Genomic DNA, 12400 nt, shown 5'->3' with positions numbered 1-12400 from the left:
CAAAGCTGGCCCTGAGCCCCAGCAGCCAGAGCCTTGGGAGGGGAGGGGGACACTCAGGGCTCTGACACTGATCTCACAGTTGTAACTATAGAGCAGACTGGAATGTTCTTCCTTGTAATTCAGTTATAATGTAAATTCCATAGATTATGCCATCTATAGCTTTTGGTTTTGGCAAAAAACACTCAGAAGTTACAAGAAATTAAGGGGAAAAGAGAAAGAGAGGAAACTCTTTGTTGTTCTAAAAGAATGAATATTAATAGTGCTTTTAACCTTGGAAACCTTTTGATAATGAAAACCTTTTGATACTTCTGATATAAAAAAAACTACGATGTCTCATAAAGCTTTGCCATGACTCAGTGAAGTATATCTTTCTTTGCTTTGTTTATTTGTTCAATGCCCTTCTTTCTCCTGATGTGAGAAAATTATATGAATGCCATATGCTACTGCCCTAACTGGATGGTGGCATCAGGGACAATGTGACAAGTTTGCAATCTAAATAAAAATTGCCTCAAAAGCAAAATGATATCCAAGCACAAGTACTGTTTGGCGGAGCTGTCATGAACAGGCTCCATCCAGACTTTGATTTGGAGTTGTACAGAAGTAATTTATCACTGTTATTCATACGCCTTTTTAATTCTGATTTGTTTTCATAGGATTTAATTTCACTTCTTTATCTAGTAAGTGAAAATGTTGTTTTGCATGTTCTTTTCATTGTTACTCCACTGTCACTGCATATAATTTTATTCTGTTTTGTATGTTTTCTTAATTAAAATGTATCAAATATTCACAAATTTCTGTCTTCATTTCCTAGCTCATGCGAGACATGCTTAATGTACGGGAAACAAGTATATCATGCCCAAACCCATCATCTCTGGCCAAGTACCAGGCCCTGAGGTGCAAGATTGATGCCATTGGTCCAATAAGTGATGAATTTCTCAATGTTGAACGACAAGTGTTGAAAAACAATTATAAGTGAGTATTTAACAGTTATACAATGATTCTAATAGCGTGCAAGTTATAATGCACAAAATACTTCTAAGTAGGACTGAATTATCGGGTTCTGCTACTTTGTAGTATTGATTAGCTAATAGGATTGCAGAACAAGAGGATTTATCTACGCTAGAATCAAATGGAAGCTGCAAAAACTGAAAATGCTCATATTCAATTTTTCAATTCAATAAGGTATTTGTCTTTTAGTTTTGCTCATTTTCCTTCTCAATATTTATTTCCAAGTGTTTTACAAAATATTTGGAAAGTAATGAATAGGGCTTCAGGTACACATTTTCTAAACCAAAGATCTTCTCAAATTTTTTGCAGTGGCTGTTCAGTGAGAATTTTACAAGTATATAGGATTGGCAGAGTAAGTGAAACAGCAGAATTTATGAGCAGTCTTGGAAATGTTCGATCTTTATTCCATGCATCATCTGTAAGGAATTTCATGGGAATTCTTTCCAGGTAAAAATTTACATTACCTTTTTTTTTTTTTTTTTTGGTGTGTGTGTGTGTGTCTGTGACACTGGATATGTTTTAACAGTATATTATTAAGTATATTTCCATTTTTTTAAAATGCTTTTTTTTTGAAGCTCTTTTGCATTATGTTTCAACTAATTTTTACTGTCAACATTTATATGAGTGCTCATACACTTCTGCAGGCCTGTGGAAGGAAAATCAACCTTTTGTAATTACCTTACAGCTGGGTTAGCATTGAGATGCAGCTGTTTGATTACGATGAGGAGGAGTGAAGTTTAAATCCAGATGAAAGATGACAGAATTGAGAGAATAGGAGAATAATGGCCATGTGGATAATTTATTCTCTTTCAGGAAATAAGTCCATTGATGGTGTCCTCCTTCTACTTCTATACATTATTTGTCAGAGCACAACAAGGGAGGGCCACAAAAATGACCCAAAGGTTGGAACACCTCCCCTACAAGGACAGGGTGAGAGAGCTGTGGCTGTTCAGAGTGTGGAAGTGAAGGCTCCAGGGAGATCTGAGAGCAGCCTTTCAGTATCTGAAGGGGGGCTGTAAGAAGGAAGGGGACAGACTCTTTAGTAGGGTCTGTTGTGACAGGACAAGGGGGAATGGTTTCAAACTAAAATAGAGGAGGTTTAGAATGGACGTAAGGAAAAAGGATTTTTACAGAAGTTTGATGAGGCACTGGAGAGGTGGTGGAGATATTCCAGGTCAGGCTGGATGGGGCTCTGAGCACCTGACTAGCTGTAGGTCTCCCTTCACTGCAGCTGGAATTGGACTAGATGACCTTTAAGTGTCCCTTCCAACTCAGATGATTTGATTCTATGATTTGCCTGTGACCACTTTAAATGACAAATTTTTAGATTATGATAATTTGCTGTTATAACAGAATATCTAGTTTTATTACTGAATTTTATGAATTCAGGTCTCATAATAATTTTCATAGCTAAAATCTAATACAAATTACCTAACATTTTTAAATCCTCATCATCTTATCATCCTTGTCAGCATCTTATGCAATGAGTGCCAGCCACTGAAAATTTAAGAATGTTGGAAAAAATGTGTGACACAGTACTAGCAAAGTTGAAATCATCTCAAAAGTCATGTTAGCATTGTTTTCCTTATATTGCAAATTTTTTAAGTGACGAAACAGTTGAACTTAGTTAAATGTTTTGTCTTCTTGCATACTTTGTATCTAAAAGGCTTTGTGTGAGGATCAATCAACAGCAAATCAAATGTCTCTTGAACAGTCTAAGAATGGTATCACTACACTAACAGATTTGCAAATCAAACACTGGAGAAGTTTCCAAGCATCCATTTCCCACTACCTTAAAAACTCCCTCTTCCTTTTGCTTTGATATAGAAATTTCATGCAGATTGTTTGAAATTTAATACATCACAGTTGCTAGGAATGTAGAACTTGTGTTCAGGAAACATACAGATGTGGGACAAAGGAACATGGTTTAGTTGGGAAATAATGGTTGTAAGTGCATGGTTGGGCTAGATAATCTTGGAGGTCTTTTTCTGCCTTGGTGATTCTATGATTCTATGATGCTATGAACTACTCATCTAATAACTCATCTAAAAAATTATTTTGAATATTTGGCAGTGAGTCTCGGAAATGTAAATGAAAATGAAAAAAGCAGTCTTTACTGCTTTTTTTTTTTTTGCAGTCTCTTGGTGATTCATATGGCTTTGGGATTTATTTTTTGATGAATATTTACTTTATTTTCCTTGAGTCTCTGTTGTTTCTGTAAGGTGTATTTTGATTTAGTCCTCTGTGGTTCGTAACTGCACAATATGTATTAGCCCACATACTTAATGCATAGGTATTTCAAACTTCATTCATCGTGTAACTTTTTTTCTCTCTAGAGGACTCCTAATGCCAAAAGTGGTTGTTGAAGATCATGGTGTGGAAAGAACTGACACTGGGAATCTGGGAAGTGGCATTTACTTCAGTGATTCTGTCAGGTCTGAATAATGACAATATCTTTTTATTTTATCCTTTGTGTATTCTTTTTACTTTGCAAACAAGTAGATGTAATGCTTAATAATCTCAAAGTTATTTAATTATTTTGATTATAATTTTTCGTACTCATCTGTTCAGAAGTACTTGTATAAGCGTAAATTCTGATGGTGTTTACATTAATATCAATTGGAATAACATATGCATGATCTTTCTTTACGTACAGTGCCAGTATTAAGTATTCTTCACCCAGTGAAATGGATGGAACCCGACTCCTGGCAGTTTGTGATGTGGCACTTGGATCCTGCTTAGATTTGTATGAACGAGATTTTTCATTAACTGCTGCCCCATCAGGTTACAACAGCGTGCACGGAGTCCGCAAAACAGCAGGCATCTCTTCAGACTTTGAGGTACTGATCCTACAGTACTTGAGAAGACACCAACTTTTGGATGTTTTTATACTGTTGGTAGATTATATAAATAGTATAACCTGTATGTCTCAGTTCAGACACTAAATCACTAGACAATAGAACATAAAATCATTTTTGTCAGGTTTACAAGTAAGGCTGTAAGTTATTAGTCATAAAGAGATTGGAAGTTCTTGCTGGAAAGTAATACTTAATATGTTAGTATTCTTTATTTATTGTTACTTAATTATCTGTAAGTATCCAATCTGTGATATTGAAATTATTATTTATAAAAATGATGTCATTTAGGTTTACTTCATAATAAGCAGACCTTTTTTAAAATGTTGTCTAGAGCTTTGTTCTTATTGTAAAATAGCTTTCTTTGTTTCTACCAGGATGATGAATTTGTTGTGTATAAAACCACACAGGTTAAAATTAGATATGTTGTTAAGTTTTGCCTTGCTGAAGATGAAATAAAACTGTTCCAGCCTGGAATTGGGGTGGAAACTGAGCAAGATAACACTGAGTTGGAATCACAGTGTCATTCACAGAATGAGAGTAAGAAATGTTTTCTGTCTGTATATTGACTTGCTACCAGCATTCCCTATATATATGTCACAACTATTAGAATTCTTGCATCCAGCCAACTTACGAAAAAATAATTTGTAGTTTATTTGTGGACGTTACTAAATTAGTCATTACCACATAGCATCTGTATAGCATCTGTTTAGCAGATTTCCTTATAGGTCGATTTCCCAGCAGTTGTTGCAGCTCCTCCTGTCACAGCATGTTTCAAGAGAAGCACAGAAAGCACTTCTGCGTGAATCATCAAATGCTCTTTTAATAATTCAAATGCAGGTTTTGAAACAAAGACCTTGTAAGACCTTAAAGACCTTTTGTGAGCTCTTGATTCCTTTGACAGCTTACAGCTCAACAATGCCGTACAAGCATTCATGACAGAAAAGGAATGTTACTTTCAATTTACGTGTTCTGAATTGCATGAGTGAACACAGGCCATTAATATAGGGTTACTATCAAACTTGCTTCCCAAATGTGTATTTAAAAAAAAAGAATTATAACATTTTGCACACTCTTTTCTTTAGGCTATGAATTACCCAGTGCAAATATTTCAAATACAGTGAAAACTGGTCTTCAAGACAGACTGGGAAATCCCATTCCTCTGGAAAGTGTTCATATCAAGGCAAGGATAATAGACTTTGTAGCACAGGTAAAGTATGCTATGCATTGTCTCTTTCCATGTCAGACCTGAAAAATTATTTCAGTTCTTAAATAGTGTTTTAATAATTAAAAAAAAAAAAAAAAAGAGAGGCAATTCAATCTTTAAATAAAGGGAAGTCTTGAAACCGAGTGGAAACTTTTTATTCTCAGAGATGTATTGTCATACAGGTGCCAAAAGCTCCTTGGTCAGTGAAAGGCTTGGCTTTTCTTTTTTTTGTAAGTTTTCTGTCTCCTGCAACTGCAGATAAACTTTCCACTGCAGCATATGCATTCTTTCCCTTTTAAAGACCTTGATGAGTTTGCCACTTGAAACTGGTGAGAAATACCTAGCATGATTAAAGATTTCTGGAAATATATTTGTGTGTTTTGATTTTGCCTGCAGCTGGAAAGCCTATAATAGCTGTTGCAAGTAAAGTAGCAATTAATACAAAAGAACTTGCTATTCTAGCTTTAAAGTTAGCTAATAAACATTAACCTGCAGGCTAAAAGAGCCTATGGTGTTGTGGATTGGTTTTATTTGTTTCTTTTTTTTTTCCAATATATATGCCCTAAGGACACATTCCATCAAGTCACCTGCCTTTTTCTATCCTGAGGCATAATTCCACAATCTACCCCTGCAGCTGAGTTCTGCCTGGTTAGGTCTTCATCATAGCTAAAGCTATAGTTCCCCTGACTTCTGTCATTTCTGTCTCTCTGCACAGGAATCTGTGATCAGGGGTTTCCAGAGCTCAAGTAGATTCATAAGGGCAAATCATGTTTTCATCTTTCCTGAAGCCTTAAAAAGGAAAGCAGAGAAAGAAACAGGAGAGAAAAGAGTTTAAAGAATTGTTGTTGCATGAGTTAATGCTTAAATTATTCTGACACAACTGTTGTCTGATTCTGTTTTTCTCAAGGAGCATTATCTTTATTTTTTTGTTTTGCTTCCTATGGAATTAATTACTTTACAGTATCATCTGTTCTATTGCCCAGTCCACCAGAGCAAAAACCAACCTATAAAGCTGAGGTACATAGCATAAACCAGAAATGATAATAAAGGGCAATAAGAATGGCAGCAAACGGGAACGAGGAATTCCTGGGGTTTTGTTAGGACACAAAGGAAGCAAACAGAAGAGCAGATGTGAAAAGAAAGTCAGATGCAATCTGCTACCTTAGAGACAGAAATTCTGTCGCTGGAGGACAGATGCTACACATGTAGAATTAACGCAGGCTTTCACAAACATCCCCTTCAGTGTATCTTAAAAATAGATCTTTGCAGTTTGGTTTATTCTTCCTTCTTGTTTAGATGTTACTAGCTTTGAAGCTATTGCAGGCATATGGGAGTAGCGATACTTATTGACAGGCAATACCTTGGCATCTCCACCTCTGCTAGTACATCATATAACTTTTATAAGGTCACGGTTTACTCTTCTTCTAGAAGAGAGTTGATTAAAGATTTAGAGAGTAAAAATTCTGCAGCTCCTTGCATGTTCATGAGATATCTATTTGTCAGGCACTGGTGAATGTTACACCTTAGTTTCTAATGTACAAATAGGTCTTTAGATTGTGGCATACATATTGGTGTCTTGCAGTGCAGTTATTCTGTTAAACTGAAGGAATTGATGTTTTAGCATTGCAGAATTGTGAAAAAAAAAAAATGTTCATTTCAGGTAGTGATGTTTCAGACCTACACCAATCAAAACAGTAGTCCAATTGAAGCTAAGTATGTTTTTCCTTTGGATGATAAAGCTGCTGTTTGTGGATTTGAAGCTTTTGTCAATGGAACACACATCATTGGGCAGGTAAAATGTTACTGTACATTAAGCTTGATGCAGCTCCTTCAGTTTCAGGATTTGAAAGCACTTGTTTGGAATGAAGATGTGCAATACGAATGTTTTGTTTTCTCTCAAGTTCTTTGTTGTTAGCTCTTGACTGGATTGCAAGGTAGTCGTGTCATGTAAGAACATTGGCTAAGTGTTCTGTGTACAGGGATGAAAGCACTCATTTTGGAAAATATTTCGTAGGTTAAAGAGAAGAAACAAGCGCATAGAGAATATCGCAAAGCTATTAGTGAAGGTGATAGAGCTTATCTAATGGACCAGGATGCACCGGTATGTTAGAAATCATGGTTTCTTACCCATTTGAAGATTTCTCACATTAGGGATAAATCTTTTCTGATTGTGAGTCATGTTTTAGTTGGGAAGCTGCAATTTCTTTGGGCTATACATTTGATCCTTGTAAAACACTACTGCTGTTTCTTTAAATATGCACCACACCTTGTATAAAACAGATATTTCTCTCCTAGGAGCTTACCTTTGTAATGAAATCATAACTTCTTTTATTTTAATAGCGGACTTTTAAATTCAGTTATTTTTGATCAGTTTTGCCCCAAAATCTCAAAGAACTATTGAAAACTTAACATTTCTTGTCTTACTATCATTTTTCATTACACTTCTGCAAAACCAAATGGTATTTTCTTTGTTAGCATTTGGTTTAAGTGTGCTTAACCACCAATTAAATTACTGTTTTGGACAAGCTGGGCTTTAATAATTTCATTAAAGATAGTCTTTCTTTTTTTTAGGATATTTTTGTAATAACTGTTGGAAATATATGTCCAAACTCTACAGTACTGATCAAAGTTACCTATATCACTGAACTGAGTTGCCAGAACGGTTGTATCACCTTTCATATGCCTGCTTCTGTGTCCCCATGGCAACAGGACAAAGCATTGAATGAAAACACACAGGTTTGTTGGAATACAATCTTGAAATAGCAGCTTCTTTTGAAGCAAAAAAAATTGTGCCTACGGGATTGCAGTTACACAAGAGTAAGCTCAGGATTGCCTTTTGATTTCTTCTCTTTTTATTAAAAGATAATAATTTGTGTCATTCTTGTTATGACAAAGCAATGTGAACACAAACTTAGGAATGGTGTGAGTGGTGGAAAGCCTGTAGGATCTCTAAGGATTTATTTACTCATGCAGTACTTCAGAAGTTGACTTGAGTTGGAAATGTTTAAACTAGAGCTTGTATTTTGAGTTATCTGCTGTATCTGTGCTTCTGTTCCTCCTTTAAAGGGCTTACAGGAAATTAGGCATTGTGAATCTCCACCATTAATCAGCAGCTAAGCATCTGTTGAACACTTTCTTTTATTCTTATTTCTCTGACAAGGTTTCCCATCTGTTTCTTTGGATGTCCCTGATGGCTCATGAATTGTACAGGTGGGAGGGGAGGTCATCTCTGTTTAAATGCTGGCAAGGAGCCACAGGTGGTCCTTGTGGTCCTAGTCCTCATGAGATCATATAGCTGTGTCATATGTCTGACTATTCAACTATGTCTATATGTCTGACTATTCATGCCTTCTGCTTCAGAGCTGTATTATTGGGAGTTCTGAAGTTCATTGTGTCTTTGGGAGATAAGCACATGCAAATTCAGCTGAATTTTAGCTGCAGTGATACTTGGATGACAAGGCTGTATGAATGAACGACGTAAAGAAGGTTCCAGGCAATCCCATTTTAGTGATAGAAGGAGCTCCAGCTGAACAGAAGTACCAGGAATTACATGCCAATATTTCATAACTGGTGCTATATAAGATTTTTTTTTTCTTTTGTAGGATACAGTAAAAAAGATTTGTATTAAACAAGTAGAAACACTGAAAAAGTAAGTTGCTTTCATTGATGTTATTTTATTTATTATACCTTTAAATCATTCACTTAAAATGTGTACATTTAACCTTGTTCTATTTAACTGAAATTTGCATTGAGAGACTAGTTCAATTTCATCTTTCCTTCTAATCTGTTGTTATCCTTAGATGGGTAATATCACAAATACTTCCCTTTGTTTCAGAAGCATTTCTGTTACTAAGGATTATACGTAAATTCCCAAGTCACGAAGCTTAATGAGCCTACATGATATTCATGTTTTCAGTATCACTGCACATAACATTTTAGCCTTTGCACTTGCATTTTAAATTAAACAATACAATTATCTGAAACTATAATGCTGTTGGCAAAGTAAGACTTCTTGTAAACAAAATATTATAACTTATTCCCAGAAATGTTTTTGCATAAGGCCATCCTCCATCAGAATCACAAGGAATGCAGGTAGCAGTAAATATGTTAAAACTTACGTTTTTCAGGGAATTGAATTTTCCTTACTAAAAACACATGAAAAGAGTTTTTCATGAGCATGTTCTTGTTTCTTCTCTGCTCTATCAGCAAAGCTGGCACAAAGCCACATCCATTGCAATTTTCTTAACTTGTATTTAATCCTGAAATAATGCTCCCTATTATTACCTTGCTTTTATTCAGTACAATTACTGTTGGTTAGTAGAAATATTGTACTGACTCGCTAAAGATCTGGTGCCATTTCTGGCATAAATACATCAAGAATAAGTTTACAAGTTCTTACAAAACACATCCTGTTGTAGAAAAGGTATTCAAAATAATGATTTAATTTAATTTTGACGTGAAAGGATAATTCAGCTAGAAAATATAAGTAAAAAGTGGGAAACACTTAAGAATAGTTATTGTGTGAGGACTGAGATCAGGTATGACTACTTCACTCTTTCCAGAATCAGGTCCTAGAATCAGCAATACAAAGACATTGAAGTTAGCTGCAAACATTTACATAACGCTTAATGATATATATTTTCTGGCTTCAGTCTGGTTCTGCAGCTACTCTGGGACTGTGCATACCCGTTGTACATTTTATCCACTAGCATCTTAAGGATAACGGAGGTGTGACTATAACTAGAAAATAATTGCTCATACACTTTGCAAAGGATACACGAATTCATCATACATTCAGTAATACCAAGGTTAGGACTCTAAATAGTCAAGAATATTTTTTAAAGGGGGCTCATTCAACAAAAGTGTTGTAAGGCTGATTAATGCAAGACTACATACAGAGGAAATAGTTGTAGCCCTGTAGACCTACATCTTGGGAGATTATATCCTGGAATATAGTGACTATCTATAACCCAGCATTGTGGTGAGTAGCAACCTGGAATGCACAACCATTGTGATAATGTGGCAAAAGTAGCTAATGCAATCCCAAAATATGCTGACAAAGAAGTAGTGAAGAGAGAAAATAAACTTATGAGGCCAGACTGGCTGAAATTTAAAAAAACAACGAAGGAAAAAAAAACCACCACCACCAACAAAACCAGCCTGAAGGCCATACACAATGAGCTCCAGCTACAAACTGGGAAGTGTTTCCATGACATTACATGCTATCTTGTGTTTTGTATGCATCTTATTTATTGTTTTCTGTGATACCAACTATCAAGTTGATCTTTGATGTCATTACAGAAATAAACTAAGAAGAAAAGACTAAAAGTTCAAGCTGAATTAAGAATAAATATAGTTTTAGAAGTGAAGATTGTTGAAACAGTCATACAGGGAAATATGATGAACTTGCCTTCCCTGAAAACTAGTTTGATAGCCTCTTAAGAAGTTTCACTTTAGATAAATAAAAACATTGAGTAAAATGAAGAGATAGTTGGCTGCATTATGTACTGTATTATGCATTATGTAATGTATTATACAGACAATCATGTCAAATGACCTCTTTCTCCGTTCTCACCTTTTAACCTGTGAATGCCCGTAGTGAATCAGCATGGTAACTCTTTCAGACAGAAACTTGTCTAAGTAGTTCAGTATTCTTCATTCCATCCAGACAGTTAAATAGGACAGGAAACATAGCTCATTCTCGTAGTGACATCCTGGCATGCAGATTAATCATTATTTGGGTGGAGAGGAGCCTTATGAGCTTCAACAAGGGCAAGTGTAGAGTCCTCTCCATCTGGGAAGGAATAACCACACACATTAATACAGGTTAGAGGATGACCCACAGGAGGGGAGCTCTGTAGAGAAGGACCTGGGTGTACTGGTGGACAGTAGGTTGGCCATGAGCCAGCAGTGTGCCCTTGTGGCCAAGAAGGCCAGTGGTATCCTGGGGTGCATTAAAAAGAACATGACCAGCAGGTCTAGGGAGGTGATCCTCCCCTCTGTTCTGCCCTGATGAGGCCACATCTGGAATGCTCTGTCCAGTTCTGGGCTTCCAAGTTCAAGAAAGATTGAGAAACACAGGAGAGTCCAGCAGAGGGCTGCAAAGATGATGAGGGGCCTGGAGCACCTCCCTAGGAGGGAACTGAGAGACTGTTCAGTCTGGAGAAAAGAAGACTGAGAGGGCATCTTGTCAACACTCATAAATATCTGATTATTAAATATCTGATTATTAAATATCATAAATATCTAATGGGCGGGAGCTCGGTGGTTCAGCTCAGTGATGCCTGGTGACAGGACAAGAGGCAACAGGTACACAGTGGAGCACAGGAAGTTCCATACTAACACAAGAAAGAACTTCTTTACTGTCAGAGTGACAGAACACTGGAACAGGCTGCTCAGAGAGATTGTGGAGTTTCCATCTCTGGAGATACTCAAAACCAACCTGGATGCTTTCCTATTACCTACAATAGGGAACCTAATTTAGGAGAGGGTTGGATTGAAGGATCTCCAGAGGTTCCTTCCAGCCCTGCACTTCATGATTCTATAATTCAAATGACCGCCATTTACTTCTATTCTCTTTATTTAGCAGATTCTCCTTAGATATGTCTATTGAGATGCCATATAGCATTGAAAGCCTACACAGTTGGACACATAAACTTAAGATAAAGGTAAATTAATTTCTCTATAACTGCTCCTCTGCCTTAGAAGTTCTGCCGTGTGTTTTAAAAGAAACTGTAATCCTAGGAAATATGTGTGCAAGATCTGTGTGACTTTGTACAGTATTCATTCCTCAAACTGATAGGTTCTCTGTTTTTCTCAGATGAATAATTCTGTTGTTTTTGAAACCTTTTTGTTTTGTTTGTCTTCGAGTGAATGATATTTGAAAGAATATAATATGTAAATAGCAACTGTACCTTTAAAGATTAATATAATCTTTCTGGAAAAGATCTCTATTACTACCCTTATTAAATGTTCTGTATTCATTCCCTATCCTCATGAATCACAATTTTGTACAAGTAAAAAATATTCACTGTACAGTTATTAAACTGAGATCACATGCCTGTTTTTTCCTCTCTTCCAGAAAACAGAATGCAAGGCTGTAATTAAGACCGTAGACAACAGTTCTTTGGACAGTAGTGGCTTTGGTCTAGATATATGGATTTCTCATGCCTATGTGCCCCGAATGTGGGTAGAGAAGCATCCCAACAAAAATAGTGAGGTACGGCATACCTGTCATAGAGTTTATGAGGTAATATGTTAAAACAAAATAAACAGATGGACACCACAGGCAGTGTTCAGTACAATCTCGGTGGCTTTCTTTTATCCTTTG

General features: G+C 36.2%; 1 protein-coding gene across 3 annotated transcripts in view; it reads left to right on the top strand.

Moving 5' to 3' along the window:
- The window catches only part of PARP4 (poly(ADP-ribose) polymerase family member 4), a 40961-nt gene that overhangs the window by 10737 nt on the left and 17824 nt on the right, over positions 1-12400 (top strand). For 2 of the 3 annotated variants that reach the window (XM_019612271.3, XM_085216225.1), the window contains exons 10-21: positions 812-972; positions 1318-1455; positions 3345-3443; positions 3665-3848; positions 4241-4403; positions 4949-5073; positions 6731-6862; positions 7085-7171; positions 7642-7806; positions 8673-8719; positions 11657-11738; positions 12152-12289. In XM_019612271.3, coding sequence (XP_019467816.2) covers positions 812-972; positions 1318-1455; positions 3345-3443; positions 3665-3848; positions 4241-4403; positions 4949-5073; positions 6731-6862; positions 7085-7171; positions 7642-7806; positions 8673-8719; positions 11657-11738; positions 12152-12289 — 1521 coding nt within the window. The remainder of the gene's footprint in view (positions 1-811; positions 973-1317; positions 1456-3344; positions 3444-3664; positions 3849-4240; positions 4404-4948; positions 5074-6730; positions 6863-7084; positions 7172-7641; positions 7807-8672; positions 8720-11656; positions 11739-12151; positions 12290-12400) is intronic. The other variant, XM_085216226.1, reaches the window with a different exon arrangement.

Source organism: Meleagris gallopavo, chromosome 1 (assembly GCF_905368555.1).
Source record: "Meleagris gallopavo chromosome 1, MGAL_WU_HG_1.1, whole genome shotgun sequence".
Lineage (NCBI taxonomy): Eukaryota > Metazoa > Chordata > Aves > Galliformes > Phasianidae > Meleagris > Meleagris gallopavo.
This window is presented reverse-complemented; position numbering and strand designations above follow the sequence as displayed.